Source organism: Halichoeres trimaculatus, unplaced genomic scaffold (assembly GCF_033239565.1).
Source record: "Halichoeres trimaculatus isolate MK-OKI-2021-1 unplaced genomic scaffold, fHalTri1.1 fHalTri1_scaffold_20, whole genome shotgun sequence".
Classification (NCBI taxonomy): domain Eukaryota; kingdom Metazoa; phylum Chordata; class Actinopteri; order Labriformes; family Labridae; genus Halichoeres; species Halichoeres trimaculatus.
In genome coordinates this window covers 26503973-26524419 of record NW_027437198.1, presented here as the reverse complement: position 1 = coordinate 26524419, position 20447 = coordinate 26503973, and the positions used below count along the sequence as shown (strand labels likewise).

General features: G+C 39.8%; 2 protein-coding genes across 3 annotated transcripts; one reads left to right on the top strand and one right to left on the bottom strand.

Moving 5' to 3' along the window:
• Window positions 1-306: 306 nt before the first annotated feature.
• retreg3 (reticulophagy regulator family member 3) lies at window positions 307-7157 on the bottom strand. 2 transcript variants are annotated; one of them, XM_074697380.1, is made up of 10 exons: window positions 7054-7157; window positions 6545-6820; window positions 5265-5371; window positions 4980-5010; window positions 4753-4879; window positions 3358-3442; window positions 2818-2955; window positions 2595-2674; window positions 2364-2496; window positions 307-2282 (listed from the first exon to the last, which is right to left on the bottom strand). In XM_074697380.1, the coding sequence occupies exons 2-10, from the start codon at window positions 6790-6792 to the stop codon at window positions 1738-1740; spliced, it is 1494 nt and encodes a 497-aa protein (XP_074553481.1). In that variant the 5' UTR covers window positions 6793-6820; window positions 7054-7157; the 3' UTR covers window positions 307-1737. The 2 variants fall into 2 exon arrangements, with proteins under 2 accessions (XP_074553481.1, XP_074553480.1); XM_074697379.1 differs by having other exon boundaries at window positions 6545-7129.
• A 1435-nt stretch (window positions 7158-8592) lies between these two features.
• On the top strand, window positions 8593-20235 carry tubg1 (tubulin, gamma 1). The gene is made up of 11 exons (XM_074697605.1): window positions 8593-8762; window positions 9159-9271; window positions 9551-9718; window positions 9810-9878; window positions 11634-11713; window positions 11798-11924; window positions 14716-14802; window positions 16475-16624; window positions 18498-18650; window positions 18733-18894; window positions 19277-20235. The coding sequence occupies exons 1-11, from the start codon at window positions 8714-8716 to the stop codon at window positions 19472-19474; spliced, it is 1356 nt and encodes a 451-aa protein (XP_074553706.1). The 5' UTR covers window positions 8593-8713; the 3' UTR covers window positions 19475-20235.
• The last annotated feature ends 212 nt before the right edge of the window (window positions 20236-20447 follow it).

The following is a 20447-nucleotide window of genomic DNA, read 5'->3' as shown; positions in this document are numbered from 1 at the left end:
AAAGTAATTTTGGAAACCTAGATTGAGGTCTCTGCGTCTTTTCTATTTCTTTTTCATGTTTGGGATTTTTGATTGTTATTTTTAAGCTTTTATTACCATCCTATATTTCCTAAATATTTAATTTAAAGGTCTGTATTTGCTACATTTGCCTGTTTTGTCTGCATTAAATAGAAACAGTAAGTTAGTTGAAGTTGAAGACACGAAATGTAAAGAGTTTTAGTGAAGTGTAATACCTTCTATATCACTTTCCTTCTTTCCACACACAAAAACATCAAAGACACATTTAATAGCAAATATTTTATTCAATACGATCTGCACAACAAAACATATCAAAACCAGATACAGGGAAGAAAATACACGACTATCCACATTACATTGTCAAACTGATGACTACAGATCACGCAGACTCTTCATGGCGCAGCGATGAGGAACATTCTGGTTAAAAAGTGCACGCTTCATACTACTTCATCTCCATACGTATGAATCCAGCAGTTACTCTATTGTCTTTAACATTTGTAGCGATAATTCCTAATAGAAATTAAGGAGAGTCAGTTATTTTGTTTAACCTCAGCGGTTTAGACTGATGTATTCAGTCTTTGAGTAATAATAAGTGCTATTTCCACTGTTGTTTTTGATAAACTAACATGGTTTGACCATGGAAGAGAGATCAGACTGACCTGGACACAAAAGCCACTTGAAACCTTTACAAACTTAACATTCAAGAAAGAATACAAAGAGAACTTTGCCCAGTTTTGATGTAAACATATGTCCCCGTTAAAATAGCGAATGATCCATGAACTACGGAATATTGAAATTTTCTCTAGAAAGTTCAGCATGGCTGTTTGCAACATGAAATACAAAGATGGTAAAAGATTAAATGAATTTTTTTTAAGCAGGAGAAAAACACACACACATAAAGCTCTGGGCTAATCCGCGGCACTAAAAGGACGATGCTTTTCTTTTTTTTTTTGTAGCGGAAAGGGCAGAAAAAGGAAAAATATATCGAGCTTTTTCACTCAGAAAATTAAACCAATCTCAGCCAGACATTTATAAATACAACAAACTTAACATCATATTACTTTGCACGCTGTTAAGACTGTAACGTGACATTCTTCAGTAAAAGCTTCCAAAAACGTCTTCGCACAGAAAGATGAAGGAAAGGATGGGAAAGAAGAGAAAAAGTACTGAAATCTTCAACCAAAAATCCTCCTCCTCTCATCAGCAGCTGATAACAAAAGGAGAATCTGTGTAAACCTGACACTGAATGAATCGTCTAACGGATCACGTGTTACTGGAACGACAGCAGAGCAGTTTTATTAACAGCAACAGGAAGTGAAGCCATGATGTGAAAACGGAGTTTCATGACGTCATGTTCACAGCGACATGGCTCAGCTCTACCAATAGGAATGTAGATTTGGTCCCACGTTAAATAGCCCTGTATGTGTAGACCTCCAGGTAGAAAAGACTGTTGGGCACCGATGTTCTGCGTCTAACCTATGAGTGCAGAGATTACAGGAAATGAAGGGTTAACGATGCTGGTTTCTCTCGTGTGTGAATGTCAGTTGTTTTTCCTATTGCTCAGCTTACAACGAAGATTTCTAAATGTGGAGGTTTAAAGAGTGAAGAGATAGAAAAAATAACTTCACAGTGATAAATCAGAAGCAGGGCTACTGGAACTAAAACCATGTCTCACAGCACGCGCTCACAGCTTACTACACACACACAGACTCACACACCTCACTGTGGTTTACCCAGAAAGCTAGACAGGAAGTTAGACCCCTGGCCCTCCCCCCGTCTGCCTCCTCCTCCTCCTCCGAGAGGATCCATCTGGTTCAGTTCAGACTGATCCAGCATTTCAAAGTCCTCTACGTCTAAGTCTGTGTCCAGCTCCGAGCTGGACTGTTTGCGGTAGCTCCGGTGCGCCCCGGCTCGGGGAGGGCCCTCTCTGCGCTGGGCGGGACGCCGGGGCTGCATGGCTCCAGCAAGCGCCGCCTGAATCATGTTACTGGCGATGACTCCAGCGAGGTCTCCTGAAAAATCAGAGGCAGGGGGCAGGCCGCTGAGGGACAGTTCTGCATCCAGATCCTCCTGGTCCGAGTCCAGATGAGCATCAACATCCAGCACCGAGGCCCGGTGACTCGCCAGCCCGGACGGACCCAGACTGGGTAGTCCTATACTCGTGTCGTCATCGTCATCCATCAGAGTGGCGTCGGGGTTTATGGAGGGGAAGTCTGGGAGGTCTTGAGCGAAGGATTCTTCAGCATCACTGTGGCGGTCGAGATCTGAGCGGATAGACGGGGACGCCATGAGAAACAAGACCACACCACATGATACAGGACAAACCCAAACACCTGCATGCTTACCTTCAGAGCCTTCGGTGAGAGGCGTCTGGCCACGTGAGAGGTTAAATGTCCCGTTATCAGTGTAGGACACCTCAGCGTCAGAGTGCTCTGAGTCGGTCAGGGCAAGCTCTTTAGCAACAACAGCATCATCAAACTACGAGAGACAGGAAAGGTGAGCTATTTTTTAATCTTTACACTCCGCTCCTGTCCCTCAGGCTGATGCACGGTGCAGTTTGGCGGTCACAGACTTACCGTTGGGCAGAAAGCAGCCAGCTCCTCCTCACTGTCACTGGCATCACCTGAGGTTGCCCCACGAATCGGCCTGCGCAGGACTGGAAGAAACAACCACACAACGGATAAATACGTCAGAAAGAGGTTTACACAGCTGACACAGCACAGGTGGGTTGGTTTATTATCACAGCTTTGACTTCTCAGAAAGTGAATGAACAGAAAACAACCTTTGTCCGATACTCACACTGATTATCAATGGGCTTCGACATCATGTATCCACGAACGCTGAAGTCCAGCCGCTGCAGGGCCGGCTCCAGCTTCACACACACATGCTGAAAGATCCTGTGATACGCTCCCAGAGGAGCCAGCAGCGTGGCCAGGACTACAGGAGAGGAGACATTTGGTAAAGAAAGAAGAAGTGTGATGAGAACGTGATTACACACAGGCTGAAACACACACGAGTGTGTCTTATCTTCACTACACACTGGGGGGAGTTCACAAGCTGCCGTGGATTGTTTCAGACGTCACAGCCGTGGACTTTGGCAGCTCTCATCTCTCGGCCCTGGAGCCTGTGCTGGTCTAAGGTCAGGAGATTAGCCCGGCCTCAGCCTGAGCTCTCTGTCTGCTCCCTTCCCACCCTTCACTGGCTTTAATCACCTCACAGACCGGGCCCACAGATCTGGTTTCACACCTCTGAATTTTTAATAGAACCTGTGAAGGATGACCTGTTCCCGTGTAGGATCCTGGATTTTGAGTTAGGACTAGTTCAGGTTCATGGACTTACCAGCAGAGTAGGAGAGCACCAGACCAGGAATGTAGCGTCCGACCACGGCCAAACAGGCGAACACTCCACAGGTCAGGAAGCAGAACTGACGAGAAGCAAAAAATAACTTCACTAAAACAGGATAAACTGAGCCAATGGTCTTCAACATACTCAGAGCATTATTATCAATATATGTTACTCAATTCAAGAGTTTTTAAGAAATTTTGCACAATTTTTTTTAATTTTTTTTATATTTTGCAAAGTTTAAAAATTCAATTTTTCTAAATTCTGCCCATTTTTGAAATTATTTAGTTTTCTCTTTTAAAAATTTATTTAAACATAAAAAACTAACATATAACATGTACAATTTCACAAAATAAAAAAAAATTCTAATTTGGGAAATTATTCAGCTCAGATTTTCAATATGAAAAGTTTCAACATTTTTTTGCACATTTTTAATGTTTCAAAAAAAATTGAAATTTTTGTTTATTTTATTTTTTTGACGTTTTTGGTAATTAATCAGAAATAAAAAAATTAAGACATCACATACAATTTTACAAAAAAAAAAAAAACATCGAATTTGGGTAATCATTCAGTAGATTTTCAACATTCAAAGTTTCAACATTTTAAATAAAAAAAAATGGCACATTTTTTAAGTTAAAAAAAAATGAAATTTGTCTTAGTTTTAATCTATTTTTTTTTTAAATGTTTTTGGTAATTACTCAGAAATAAAAAAGTAAGATATCACATGTACAATTTCACCAATTAAAAAAACTTCTCATTTGGGTAATCATTCAGTAGATTTCCAGCATTCAAAGTTAAAAAAAAATAAAAAATAAAAAAAAAATCAAAATTTTTCTTTGTTTTATTTTATTTTATTTTTTTGACGTTTTTGGTCATCAATGTGAAATAAAAAACAAAGACATTCCATGCACAATTTCATGAATTCAAAAAATTTCTTGTTTGTGAAATGATTCAGGGGATTTTCAAAATTCAAAATTTTGACATTTTTGAAAAAAAAAAAAATTGGGGGGGAAGTTTCAAAAATTTCTGAAATTTGTCCACATCTTTAAATTTTATTTTATTTCTTAAGTTTTTGCTAAGTAATCAGAAATAAAAAATGAAAACATCACGTCCACAAGTTCATACATTAAAAAAATCTCCTTTGGGCAAACAGTCACTAGGTTTTTAAAAATAAAAAAAATCATGCATTTTCAAAATTTTATTTTATTTAGTACCTTTTAAGTGTGGATAGAATGTATACAATCTATCGTCTTTATTGTGAAGGTCAAGTGGATTTTGTGGCTCTTGTATGACTTTATTCCAGGTGAGCTGAGGAAAAATGACTCCTATGAAAGTAAAGGTTGCAGACCACTGAGCTGAGCTGCAATGTGACCTGATGTGTGCTGTGCTCACCATGCCAGGGTTCTGTCTCTTGTACTGGATCACACCAGATGTGAGCACAGCTGCGCTGACCCAGGCCTCAGCGATGTGATGGCACAGCTCAGGCACGCTGATTATGTTGGGCTGCACCAGACCCCAGCTACAAGGAGAGAAACGGTCGACATCTTTGTCAGTTTTCTGCCTGTACCGTTATTCACGTTGGCATTCATTTTGCTGGTTTTTATTTTAAAGTAACAAACCTCTCATTTTCTGACTCATCCTGGGTTTTGACTGTGAAAAGAGAAAGAACACAGATCAGTATGTGAGCTCAAAATCCATTTCTCTTCAACTTTACTCTGAGATGCATTATCATCAGAAAGGTCCGGAGTGTAGGTCTGATGACAGGTGTCATATCTATTCTGACAAAGTGCATTTGTTAAAACCACAGTGCACTGGGTTCTTTTGTTAGATTATGAGAAAAAAGAAATAACTTTGGGGACGTTGGAGAAAAAGAAAATTCATTCTGCATATTGAACTTATCACACCTTTTATCTCTGGCCAGATCTTATTCCTCCAGGTATCAACACAGACGACCACAACCAGACCAGAGGCGAGCAGGAAAAGCAGCCGCAGCGAGGTCAGGGCGAAGAACCTGGAAGAGAAAAGAGATAAAACTGACTAATCTGCTCTGATATTAACAGAATTAATAAAGTTTATAAGTAAATACAGGAGGACAGGTCAGTTAATAGAAGTTAAAGATGGCAGCACATGCGTTATTTTAGGATCTCCCATCTTTGAAGCTGTACAACATTTATTTCCACACAAACCACTTCCCCCACATAAACAAATTAAAGACCCTAAGTATGGCTCCACTTTCAGATCACAAGACTAAAAATGTGTTTACTGCAACAGTGGTTCAGGTTCCTGCCAATAAGTAGTTAGAGATTAACCCAACAAAGAATTTGTTGACAGAGCAAGGTGTGTTAGTATTTGGGTTAGGAGTGCAATTAGCGCCTACTTTCCATCAAAGTCCCCCCATGTGACGCCCGCACATCAGTGGCACTGTGGGAAAATGTGTTAATGAACGCATATCTGGAGGCAAAAACTGTCCTGAGTGTGCGCTGAAGCACGTTAAAAAGAGACAGGACGGGCAGCCCAGTGGTCTGATCGAATAAAGGCTGAGGGTCTGAGCTTCAGACGCAGGCCAGTAGACCGGTCTTCCTCCTCTCTGTGTCCCAGGTCACTGAGTCTTCAAGACGATCACATCAAAACCATGTCTTCACCAAAACTTCCACTGATTTACCTCTCTGAGTGCTTTCTCTGCTCTCTTCAATCATTTTATTTTAAGCACATTTAAAGGTCTGATGCTTTGGCCTGTGAAATGTAATCACTCTTGGTAAAACAGGGATGGCTATATACAGACTGGTTTGGCCGCCATGTGCTTCTAAGTCCTTGGAGACTTCTTGTACAAAACTGAAAGTGAATGTCCTCCCTGTGTTTTACAGACACATGGGTTTGTTAAATGCAGCAGCAGGGCTTCAAACTGTTTTTAAGATTAGGAAAACGATTTGTTTGGAGCTACATCACACATTAAGTAGAACCCTGTGAAGCCTGTGCCTATAAATAGACCCACTCTGCAGCCATCTGCGCTGTCTTGAATTGACAGGTGAAACATTTGCATTGTGTAAAATCCCCAGCTGCTCTCAGTCACGTTGGCTTTCACTCAGACAACAGCCCTTGCATTGTCTGAATGTAGGTTGCATTAACACAGGAAACAGGACAAGTCTGCATCAAAATAAACACAATTCCTTCAGCTGAAACTCACCAAAACACAACGTTGACCACAATGTAGAGAAGCACACACTGAAAGGGTCTTTCCCACAGCAGGACGGACTGAAGGTAGGTCAGGACTGGCTCATAGGGCCCCAACCTGGACTGAAGAGCAGCTTTGACAGCGCGCACCTGGCCGTCTCTCTCCGTGGAGCACGGTCGACTCCGCAGGCAGACCCCAGACCCCTGTGAGGTTGAACCATCCTTCCCAGGTGCGCCTTCCAGAGCCCCAGAGTGATCCATCTCCGCGTAAACCGTGGGTAGAGTGAGCCTGAACATAAAGACAGAGGTGGAATCAGGTTGATAAGGGGCTCCACAGCGCCACGGAGCAGATCCACTCACATCCCCGGCTAACTGCTCTATGCTACTGCGTGTTGGAGCCAACAGCTAGCGACGCTCGCCCAGTCACCGTGTTTTCCTCCAACATCAAACACCTGAACTCATAGGAAGCTCACATTTTATCAAAGGTAATGTGACAATGTTTGAAAGTCGGCTGACACTCACTATTTTCTCATCTTTGCAGAAATTTAGCGCTGTCTTCTGAAGCTGACAATATGGCGTAACCTGTTTTTCTGTCAGCTGACCAATCACAATCCGCCTGAGCGCCTGTGTCATGCTGCGTTCAAGTACAATCGGACTCTGGAAACTAACAAACAAGCGGTGGATCTCTAAATCAACACTAACTTATCAATAAATCAATTTAAAAATTGACAGTTTTTCTTTATAGTACTTTAGAATGTTTATTACTCTAACGTTTTATTTGAATTGGAAAGAAAATGGTTGACAAATGTTTTCTGTTACTCAATTAATCCAACTGGTTCCTAAAAGCAATGAAGTCGATCTCGCTTTACTTTGTTTCTGAATTTTAAGATGTTAATTCACAAATTTCCAGTCCTCAATATAGTCAGCCAAGAGACAAAGCTTGTGTAATGCAATACATTTCACAAATTTCCAAAATGTATAAAATATTAACAAGCTGCAAAAATGTCAAAAATTTGCAAAATTAAAAAAATATAAAAATTTGAAGAAAAAAAAACCCAAAACAAAACAAAACAAACTAAAAATGTAATTTGTTTTATTAAAATATTTCAAAAATAATGATGAAATAATTTGCACTTTTTAAAATAATCTGTATTTTCTTCCGGATTTGTCTTACTGTAGATAGCTCATAACCCATTACTCATATCCATTTTATTTCATTTCATTTCAACTAATTATTTATTTTACAGGGACAGTGTATATTGGTTAAAATGTCTGTAAATATGCAAGTTAGCCAAAAGATTTTTTTTTTCATATGTAGTCCCAGGCCACAAGTTTAAAAAAAGGGTGTATGTTACCTGTGATGTTAGCTTTTAATGTTTGATTATGCTGTTGTTTTGTATGATTTTATTTAAATTTTTTCTATATTTAGTATTGATAAAAAAAAAAAGATTTTTTTTTTGTGGCTGTTTTTCTTTTTCTTTTTTGAAAAGAATGAAATGTTAAAAGGCATGTTTGCCTGCAGCTTTTCTGTTTTGTAATTTTCTTAAATTATTGTCATGTGATTGTTGATTTGTATCCTGTGACAGAAGGGGCAGATACAATAAGAGTTTCTTTCTTTCTGCTCCTTTTCATTCAGTTTTGGGGATCTTTTATTTTTTTCTTTGTATCGATTTTTATTTAGAAAAGAATGAAATAAATATATTACATAAGATAATAATAAAATAAAAATGTACAGTGTCTTAAATTAAACTGAAGTTATTAGTAAATTCATTTTGTCCCTCAATAAAAAAATATATAATTATTGTCATATGTCAGAAAATAATAAAATAATATTTCGTTTGGAAATGCGCTTAACAGTTTCTTATAGAAAGACATTTGCTAAAGGTCTTTTATCTCCTATCACATTCTCACTTACAAGTGCTTTAGCATACTTTTATTTGGAGGGGTTAGCGGATGTTGTTACATTTCAGCTTCCGTAAACCAAACTCGCTGTCACTTGGCTCTGCGTTGTCCTGTGATCGGTTGAAGTGACTTGCTCTTTGAGGGCTCTGGTTGGCTGGTTGGCTCGAACAGTGACGTAGGAGGAAACCGCGTCACAGCTGAAGCGGGAAGCAGCGTTCTGTTGGTGTAGCGGTTTGACTAGCAGCTAGCACACAGCTAGCGGGCTGACTGAATAGTAAACATGCCGCGGGAAATCATAACGCTTCAGCTTGGACAGTGTGGAAATCAAAGTACGTGACAGACGAAACTGGTGTAAAATAATAACATTGTTCTTCTGTTTGCATAGAATTGATATCGTTTAGCACTGAAATCAGCTGACGAAGGCTATCTGTTATATTGCTGCTGTAGCGATGCTAAATGCTAACATCATCCTGCTCTACCTTAACGGTGAACAATATAAATATTTTATAGCATCATCAGTTAAGTTTGTAAGATGAGCTGGGTATAATGTAGTCCAAGCTTTAAGGTTGTAACTCAATATATCAGCTTTATGTGCATTATTATGTGCAAAGCATCGCATGATGCCAGGTAAACTGACATGTTTACCTGCTGTCTGATAAGCATGAAGGGTTTGAAATTTGCCAAATAATTAAAGTCTTTCAAACTTTCTCTTCAATTATTCACAGTCGGATTTGAGTTTTGGAAGCAGCTGTGTGCAGAGCATGGCATCAGTCCAGAGGGCATTGTTGAGGAGTTTGCCACCGAGGGGACGGACAGAAAGGACGTGTTCTTTTATCAGGTATAAGGTTCAGTCTCTGATTTCTATATCTCAGTTTCCGTCTTCACAAATCTCAACACTGTAAGCATGTATGAAAATTATGTCCGTTATCAGTTAATGTCTGTTACTGTTCTTGTGCTTCGACATGCATCAACATGTTTTGCCACCAGGTGGAGCTGTTGTAACACAAGTCGTAGTAACTCTGACATGCAAGGACACTGTGTCCAGCAGACTATGTTCAGGATCATCAACCCTTGGTTATTCATAAATGTTCCCCTGGTTATTCATGAATCTTTCCAGGCTGATGACGAGCACTACATCCCCCGAGCAGTCCTCCTGGATCTTGAACCCAGGGTGATCCACTCCATCCTTAACTCCCCCTACGCAAACCTGTACAACCCCGAGAACATCTATCTGTCTGAGCATGGTGGAGGTGCTGGGAATAACTGGGCCAGTGGATATTCACAGGTGATTGCTGGTTCCCAAACTCTAAATCCTGCTAAAATACATATAAATTTAATATACTGAAAGTTTTGCTGATGCTTGTTTTCTCCTCAAGGGAAAAAAAATCCAAGAAGACATTTTTGACATCATTGACCGGGAGGCAGACGGCAGTGACAGTCTAGAGGCAAGTCTCACATTGATCACATGATGGCTTTCCTAGAGCAAAGAGCTGTGTGGAATTTAAACACTGATTAAAAGTAATGTGATACTGCTGTGTAGCTGCATTACTAACTAAAGTTGACGATGTGTCACTTGTAATCAGTAATCTTTTGTAGGAGAAAGGAAAATCGTCTCCTTATGCTGCATTCACATCTTACTGTTTCTCTGTTATCATGCTGCCTCGTTGTGGCCTTTTTTGAATCCCTCTGTGATTTTTTAACCCTTTCTGTGGTTAAGTTGGTTTATTTTGGGGTCATTTTGTGGTTTTTTTTCCAGAGCCTCATGTGGCTCTTTGACTCCTTTGCAGTGGCTCCTTTTGTAGCCTAAGAAATATTAGTAAAATGAAGGAATTTTTATTTTTCTTGCAGAGGATATTGATGATAAAAGACATTAACACCATTTTTTTTAAATGTTGCAAATTTTGTATTTTTTATATTAGAAAATTTTTTGAAATAACATTTTGTTTTTGTTTTTTTAAATTTTTGCGAATTTAATGAAATTTTTTATTTTATTTTTTTTATTTTATTTTTTTTACAAATTTTTGCAACTTGTTATTTCATAAATTTGCACATTTATGAAATTTGTGATATTAAAACGTTTCTCTTTTCTGAAATACTTGCAAACTCATTTAAAATAACATCTAAAAATACAAAAAGGTTCTTTTTTAGATGATTATTCACATAATTTTTACTATGTATAGAATTGTAAACATTTTTTTGTCTTGCATTTTTTTTTTCAAATTTCGAATTGGGGATTTTTTTTTATCACATTTTTTTTTATTTTAATTTTTTTGGGATTTTTTTTTATTATTTTAACATTTTTTCAAATATTTGGATATTTTTAACCCCAAAAATAATCATAAATTCAAATAATTATAATCAATCATTAGATTTTAAGTTTGTTTATACTTTTATCCACTGTATAGTCTTTTTTGTGAAGATTAAGTAGATTTTGTGGCTCCTGAATGACCTAAACCCAGGTGATGTGAGGGAAAATGGCTCTTATGAAAGTAAAGGTTGCAAGGTATAGTAGGTAAAGCTAAGTTGGCCTTTAAACCTCAGTGCCCTCTGTGTTAAATAACCCATCCCTGGTTTGAATAGCTTAAAAAAAGCACTTGATGTGTTGAATGACTCTTAACCACAACAAAAAGTTACTCGTGGCTCTGTTGTGGTGAGCAGCATCCTGAAATGAATGGAGCTGAAGCTGTTCCTGTCGTCTGAAGACTAGCAGAGCTCCAGCCGTGCCTTGCTATTATTCCTAGCCTCTTTTTTTATGGTGAACTTTCTTTAGCTGCCAGCCTCCCATAAAATAACACTTGCATTTCCTCCCTAAGGCCTGCAATTCTGTAAGTCATTCACATCATGACCCCACATTATTATTTAATGTGTGCACTCATGTGTGCGTTGGAATGGAAGGTGGGCCGTGCAGCCCTGAGCGTGTGTATGTTGGCAGGGTGTGGCGTGAAGAAAGTCTGGTGATAATAGCCGGGCGAGTGTTGAAGGCAGGTATTACAGGGATGTCTTTTGGGGTGAGGGAGCCTATTTGCAAGGTGGGGCTGCACTCCCATTTATATAACTGCAGAGGAGGAGAGACGTTTGCTTACCCACACACATTCAGCCCTCTGCATCAGTGGAGTTTAGAGTAAGCTTCACACACACGTGGCACATGCTGCAGCTGCAGATTTCAACTCTGAGTAATCGCCAACCCTTTGTCTTTGCAGGGATTCGTCCTGTGTCACTCCATCGCTGGGGGGACGGGCTCAGGACTTGGATCCTATCTGCTGGAGAAACTCAACGACAGGTCCACAAACACATTTAACAAACTACATCACACACAGCTGAATGCAGCTTTATGCTCACTCTTTGTGTGTTTCCTCATCTCCAGATACCCAAAGAAACTGGTGCAGACGTACTCGGTTTTCCCAAACCAGGATGAGATGAGTGACGTGGTGGTTCAGCCGTACAACTCGCTGCTGACGCTGAAGAGGCTCACGCAGAACGCAGACTGCGTGGTGAGCTTCACGAGTTACTTCATCAAAATAACGGCTGTCTTACAAGCCCTGGCTTACTCCTAATTGTGCCTCTTGGAAGAAGTCGAGCTACAACCGGGTAGTTAACGTGTTCTGAGGGCAATGAGCTGGAACAGGAAACAGAATAATCTGACAGAAACAGCAGCAAGCGGCCGACGAAGTGAAGAAGTGACGTAAGGCTGGGGGAGAAAACATGACCAAACCTGAGAGAGCAGCAAAGACAGGAGGATGAGCATTTCTCATTTCAGTAGCTAATGCTTCATTTTGTCCCTTAAAGGAGTAATACACACTTACATACCTTAGGATGTGTTCAAAGTCCACTGGTATGGTTACAGAAACCACAGCATACACTGCAAAAAACTGAAATCTTATCAAGTGTTTTTGTCCTATTTTCAGTAGAAGATGTCTTTTTAGACTCAGTATGAGCCACATTCACCTGATCAGTCTACAAAAATGCCTCTTTTTTAACTTTTTCTAACTTTTCAAGTTATTTTAAGACAAAGATGAGTCCTGAAAGCAAATTTCTCTTGTTCCATTCGCAGATTGTTTTTTTTTTTATTTGTTACAAGCAACTCGGACCTCATTTTTTTCTTAAATTAACTTGAAACAAGACATTTTTCTGAACTGATAAGTTGAATGTGGCTCATATCGAGTAAAGACATTTTTTCCCTTAAAAAGACAAAAACAATTGATAAGGTTTCATTTTTTTCAGTGTATGTAGTGAATCTGTAACGCTCAGACTCTGACAGATACTGTAATACTCAAAGGGCAACTCTTTAAGGGAATTTGATAGCTGAGGGGAAATAATAGACAAAAATAGCTTTTTATGCTGCCTTATTTTCTTTGAATTAATATTTCAAACAGAAATCCCAACAAAACAAAAGGCTTTCAGTCAATGACGCCCTCCTTAATTGTCACGCAAGCCAACGTCTCAATGATAAGGGAAAAAAACACACATAGTACTGTTCAAAATTGAAACTGTACTATTTTCTAGAGTTGCTGAAATTCCCCCAACAAAAAACCATTATCACCATAAAAACTGTCTGTGTTAAAGAGTTTTTTGTTTCATATTTGTATTATTAGACTTTCTGTTTTATGAGGCGTGAACAGAAAAGGAAAAGACATTTTAGATACACAAAACTGAACTAAGTCTGAACTTAAACAACTCATTCATTCACAGAACTACAACAGAAAAGACAGGACAATACACCCAATTGTCAAAGGGTTGAAATTCTTTAAAAAAAAAGGTATCACAGAGAAGAAGAGAAAAGTAAAGAAGAAAAAATAACTGTTTATCTTATTATTTTCAAATAATAATCAGCTTCAGTATGTAAGCTTTCTAGATGAAGTAAAAAACTTTGCCAGATTTAATGGAAGGTCTGAAGCAGGGGTGGCCAACCTGTGGCTCGCGAGCTGCATGTGGCTTTTTGCCTTTCGGTGTGTGGCTCTTCGATCCAGTCATAAAAAACACATAAAGTTATGAGTAGTGGTGTGCTGATCAATCTAAACTATATATATATGGATGCCAACGGTAGGATCAGTTGGAATTGATACTTAAGTTTCAGTTTCTCTTCTCCAGTACGAATTTAAACACACTTAAAACACAATAAATCTCGCTTTGAAAATTGGAAATGTATTGATTTTCATTTTATTTCATTTCGTTTATGTGTGAGAGGAAGTGTTTGTAAGACCCCGTGCGTGATGTGGCTCTCTGTAGTACCACAGTCATTTTTGTGGCTCTTGGTCTCTGACTGGTCGGCCACCCCTGGTCTAAAGAGTCCTTTAAACATAAACAAACTCCATCATCATGATCTTTCTGCCCCAAAAATCTGCGCGTAGAACAGTCCAGTAAGAAACAAAAATGGTAAATCCAGAAAAATGTCTGGTATACCAGGAAAAATTGTGCAAAAAGGATGACAGTCTCACCGGGGTCGCAGGAGGAAGGTAGAGACGGGTACGTGACTCTTTTGGCTGGAACAGGTGAGAAAGCTAATGTCCAGTAAGCCACAGTAAATCGTCTTTTGCTCATAAGTTTTCCAAACTCCTTTAATTTATAGTTAATTTACTTTATAGCAATATGATAGTCCTTAGCTTCTGTTAACTTTCTCCATACATCCTCTTCTTCCTCCTTGGTCATAAACCCACTTCTTCCCTCATGCAACATCCTCCCGTTTATAACCTTTGGTTCACTTTAATATTATTTTATTGCACCAATTACATATTTTAAATGCAGGATCATGTGTTTGTTGTTTTGTTCCCCTTGTTTGCCTTTTACTTCTCACTTCTTAGCGAGGTGACCCCGTCAAATCGTCTAAATGTTTGGTTTCTGCTCCTCTGCTGGATTTCTCACCGCAGACTAATAAAGAAAACTGCAGCGCCTGCAGCGAGGCATTACCAATCAAACTTAATAAAAGCCTGACTTGAACTGCTGATTGTATTAGTCTGAGATGCTCTGACAGTCTAATGGTGTTTCCTCTCTAATACCTACTTCCTCCAGGGTCTTGCATGAGGCCCTCATCTTGATTAAATTAGCTGCAGGGCTAACAGGATCTGCCTAAGAATCGGTCCCCCTGTTGGAACTGTACAGAGTGTCTTTTATGTGCAGCTCTGCTAACAACAGCTCACTGTGCGGCTCCTAAAGGCCTTCTTTAACTGTGTCATTACCCCGGCTCTGCAGCGTTGGAGCTCTCATTCACTCATTGTGCTGCTGTTTTTTTCTGCTGTGGGGATTTCTTCTGTTTTCTTTCTCATTCCTCTGATAACTGTGTTTCAGGTGGTGTTGGATAACACGGCCCTGAATCGGATCGCCACCGACAGGCTGCACATCCAGAACCCCTCGTTCTCCCAGATCAACCAGCTGGTGAGTCGCAGACCTGGTCCTCCCCTCACATGTTTTCTCAGCTCATCAGTCGGCGGCTTTTCGTTGTCGTGCTCTGTTAAAACAAACGTGTAGACTGACTGTACCCCACAGCGCCGGCCGGCCTGCTGCTGCAAAAAATTGCAACATTCACAAACGAGTTTGGCGAGTGGGTTTAACGTCAGACTGGATTTCAGCTGTCTTAGAAGTTAGTGCGTGGTATGTGGGCTTACTTAACAAGACCTGGACTAACAGAGCTTTTATTTATGGTTTGTCTCTCCAGGCTGGCAGGTAATGACCGCTGGTTAGAGAACAAGTTTCACATGTGATTATGTTTCCAGCCTAACAGCTTCAGGTTGACACAGAGGAGTCGACATAACAGAGAACTGAGATCTGTATTTTCAATCTCACTCTCACCACAAGGCAAAATTTAAGCCAGAGCAGGGTTCCCGCGGGTCCTTGAAAAGTCTTAAAAGGCATTGAATTCAGAGTTCTAAAAATAAGGCCTTAATTGGCATTAAAATGTCTTAAATCCAATTTTGAAAAGTCTTAAAAATGTAACCACATTAATAAGATTTATGTTAGATTGAACTAAAAAAATATTTAGCAAAATGTATCTACTTTTCAAAAATGATTCACTGATTTATTGTCATGGCAACATCGTGCAATCACAAAAGCAGAACTAACAAAGCAGTGATGTGGCTGCACCAGGATCTTTCAGAGCAGACGCATGTCTTGGTTTTAACTACAGTGCCTGGAGAGGGAAAAAAGGCGAAAATTGGCCAAAAAAAAAAAATCCAAAAGTGGCTTAGAAAATTGATTATGGCAGCAAACTTGGAAATTAAATTTGAAATTAAATTTCAGAAAATATGTAAAAATTCCAAAAATGTCTCTGACAGTGGTAAAAAAAAATAATAATGGGGTCAAAATAGGAATAAAGGTATAAAAACGGGCTTAAAAAGATAAAAATGGTCCAAAAGAGGGACAAAGTGTATGAATGAAGGTCAAAAAAGGGATGAAATTGCAAAAACTGGGCAAAAAATGTTATGAAAGTGGAAAAAGGATAATAAATAGGTGCAAAATAGGTATCAAATTGCAAAAAAAAAAAAAAAAGGGAAGAATTTGCAAAAAAAATCCAAAAGTAGCTTAGGAAATTTTGGCAAAATTGGGAATTAAATTTGATATTAAATAAAAAAGAACATGTAAAAATTACAAAAATGTTTCTGACAGTGGCCAAAAAAAAATGATGAATGGGGAGCAAAATAGGCATAAAGCTGTAAAAATGGGGTTAAAAAGAAGACAAAAAGTGATGTTTTATTTAAAATAAACATTGGGTTAAAATGGCCTCTTACCCAGGTAAATCATGTGGTGTTTTTATTTTGTTGTTTTGTTTGTTTCAATTGTGGTTCGTTGTTAACTTGGTCTTAAATTTGATTTCAAACGGCCTCAAAAAAGTCTTAAATAGTCTTAAATTTAACTTGGCTTGAGCTGTAGGAACCCTGCAGAGATCAAGAGGAGACATTCGCTATTGTCACACTTTTGATGAAAATACATCTTTTTTGATAAATCTGATCACAGGAGCTTCATGAACCTCCTTTTCCTGTTTCCTTTTGTTTTATAATTTTAGTTCCCCGACAGAAACTTTTACACATCTTTGTGTTTTTTAAACTCACAGGTTTCCACCATCATGTCTGCGAGCACGACCACCCTGCGCTACCCGGGCTACATGAACAACGACCTCATCGGCCTGATCGCGTCCCTCATCCCCACGCCCCGCCTCCACTTCCTCATGACCGGGTACACGCCCCTGACGACCGACCAGGCGGTGAGTTCAGATCAGGCTGATGAAACGAAATCTGCTCTGAGATTTTTTTTTTTAAATAATTCTTTAATTCTTTGCTGTAAAAGACATTTTCATTAATATACAATTAGACATTTCTTATACAAAATCCTTTTCCAGTCTTTCATATTCACACATATGTCAAATTTTTTACATCTTCTTCTGTTGCTTTTCAAATATATACTGTTGTGCATATGTAAATCTTATATAATGTCCACATTAGTTTACATCACTCAGATAAACTAGAAAATCACTCAGAGAGAGCAGACCTCACCAACACTTTAGTCCGACTTTAATGTTATACTTCCTTTCAGCAGACTGTCTGCTACAATTAGGTGTAAGTTGCAGGTTTGTACAATAACTTGTTTCCTGACAGTGTTGGAAATGATGATGACCCAGCACATATTTCATATTCTGGATCTTAGTATCCAGAATATTTCCAGGATCTGGATCCTATTTTTACATCTGTCAGAAATTATGGTGAACTTGTCTTGTGTTGTTTTGCAAGGTAATCCGACCATTTATGGTGGAGTTATATACACATATGGTGAAAACAGCCCTATCTCACAATGATAAAGACTCCTTTAAAAAAGTCCTGGATCCAGACGGTGATCCAGATCACCTCCAGAATTTAGTCACGTCTTCCTTATCACATTTTGAACATTTCCTGAAAAATTTGTCAAGATTTGTTTGTTTGTTTTTTTTTGAGTTCTGTTGATCATAGATGGACAAACTCTCCCAAAAACATAACGTCCTTGGTGGAGGTAACTACGAACAAATCGACAAATGGAGTTAACATTTACGTTGAGTCTCTGAGGAGGTTAAAGGAGAACGACTGATGGAGAAGTCAGAGTCTGCTCTTATTGGGGCGACAATTTCAATCCACTTATTCCAGATAAGATGAAATTTCATCCTTGGTAGGTGATAGAGGATTGGGACATTTTTGAGTGACAGACTTTTTGTTAGCTACCAGGAAGGTTTGCGATAATTTTTTTAGCTCCTCTCTTTTACGGAAACAGTTTTACACAAATAAACTAGGGATGCACCATATTGGATTTCTGCCGATATCCGATATGCCGATATATCGAAACCCCTTTTGGCCGGTACCGATAATCACAAGTTTTTGTTTTTTTCACTGTAAAGAAAGCTAAGTCTATCCTGTACTGGTATTTATATGTTACTCTTATTGTGACGGTCTTATTTGTTAAAGAAACACACATAAAACAAGACAAAAAAACATTTGATTTTACCATAAATAAGAAATGTATTATTTTTTCAAACTCAAGACATTCAGTATTGAAATACAGAAAAATAATTTCTTTAGATCACATGAACTTTAAATGTACACTGCATTTTTAAACATAACTAAGTTGCATTTGATTATTTTAGAGCTACTGTAACAACCTGGTGACAGACACAGAGCTCTGCAGTGCAAATAAATGAAGTGCTACATTTTATTTAAGGAGCTTATTTTTCAGATGGAAAATAATAATAATCCTAACTGAATAGCACCTTATCGGCTGTGCATATTGGAGGAAATTTTCATGTCTGCAGATACCGATAAACGTGCCGATAATATTGTGCATCCCTAAAATAAAGACCTTCAAAATTCAGCAGTTTCTGAGTGTTGAATCATTTTTCAAGTGTTTTGTGGATTTCCTCCCAAAACAAAGTCAGTTTGGAGCAACTTCAGGAGACATGACAATGATTCACCACACTGTCTCCAACATGTTGGACTTGATCTGGCGTCTTAAAGTGTCTAATAATATGTTTCCAGCAATGCTCTTTCTCGCTCTGAGTTTGTTTTATTTCAGCAGGAAGTGTTTGAGACTGAATGGTTCTGGTTTTCTGGTTTCAGGTTGCCAGTGTGAGGAAAACCACCGTCCTGGACGTGATGAGGAGGCTCCTGCAGCCGAAGAACGTGATGGTGTCCACGGGCAGAGAGAGGCAGCCGAGCCACTGCTACATCGCCATCCTGAACATCATCCAGGGAGAGGTCGACCCCACGCAGGTACGCTCTGACCCTCTCTGACCCTGCACCTTTAGCTCAGTTTAAAGAGCCGTCAAACTCATCCTTCCTGATTCTTCTGCAGGTTCACAAAAGCCTCCAGAGAATCCGGGAGCGGAAACTCGCCAGCTTCATTCCCTGGGGTCCCGCCAGCATCCAGGTGGCGCTGTCCAGGAGGTCCCCGTACCTGTCGTCAGCGCACAGAGTCAGCGGGTTAATGATGGCCAACCACACCAGCATCTCCTCTGTAAGTCCAGTGTGTGCCTGTGTGTGTGTGTGTGTGTGTGTGTTTGCTCTGAGTCACAGCTTTAGGATGTTCATTGTCTGGAGACGAGAGCCGCAGTTTGAGGGGAATTCCACCAAACGGCCTTTGGACTGTGCTCCTGTGGATCAGAGCGATAACGCTGCACAGATTTTATTGAACGAGCCGTCCTCAAACCCTTCCTACAGGTTGTATAACCGAGCTTCAGTTTGAGTTTCCCTCGTTGTTCGAGGTCTCGTGTGTGGGGGAGTTTCAGTGAAGTCATAGTTAAAGAGAAAAACGCTCATTCTCAGAAATGGAAACGAGAACAGAAAGTGATCTGCTTTCATTTTTAACCAGACGTGACTTTTCTCCGTCTGCCCCGCAGCTGTTTGAGCGGACGTGCCGGCAGTACGACAAACTGCGTAAGCGCGAGGCCTTCCTGGAGCAGTTCCGCAAAGAGGACATATTCAAGGACAACTTTGACGAGCTGGACAACTCTCGCGAGGTGGTGCAGCAGCTGGTGGAGGAGTACAGCGCGGCCACGCGGCCTGACTACATCTCCTGGGGAACGCAGGAACAATGAACTGATTTACGCCTCGCAACTCCGACCCCGTCTACTTCCACGCTTAGGTAGTGTGTGTCCTCTCCGTACAAGTGTCCTGAAGTAGACCGGTTTCTGCTCTAGCTGCTTCTTTGAAAACATATTTATTGGCGTGTTATAGCATGTAGTTGTTCCCCTTTTTGAAGATATTTAAACCTAATGGAAGAAATCTCACTCACGTAACGTAACATAAGTTCGTCTCACAGAAAAAGCCTTGTACAGAAACATTTCCCTTCCTCTATTACCCAGAATCCTCTCTGGTAGTTATTTTTCATGACGTAAAACAACCTGTTGCCTTGTTTCAGTCTATTTTTCTACCCAGGACTTGAGTTGTCGTCCAGTTTTTTGGGAGTCAGAGACAGAATATGTTGCATGATGTTCAGCGCAGGTTTCAAACATTTCTGTCATGGTGCTTTGTACCGTCTGCTGCTCACACACACTCTCACACACACTTCTCTTTAGTTTCACGACTAACAAGAATGTCAAGTAGAAGTTGGGCTCGAGCCAAACTGACTCTCAAACACGTTTCTTACCGTACGAACGGCTTTGACACGACAGCTTCTGTCACCTCCAGCAGAGAAAGGGAGTTTCCACGGATGAGAAAGGATCGATCACGTCGTCTTTCTGCCTGTAAATAAACCTAAAGCAGCCGACTCAAAGGCAGTGTGTGTCTGTAAAAATGTACACTCAGTGCTTTTCTTGTTGGACCTGTCTGAAATGATGAATAAACATGTTTTCTACTATTCTTTATCTACTGTTTCAGTTTCTCCTGAACTCGTGGTTATTTTTAGACTCAAACCTGCCAACAGAGTAATAAAGCACCATGCCCCCCTCCTCCTTCACCTGGAGCTGCTGCTGTAAAGTGGAGGCTGTTCATCTAACTCAGTTAAGGCTCATTACCACAGGGGAACGTTAAGGCACTTAGCAACGCTTGCTCCACCAGCTATTGTTTTTA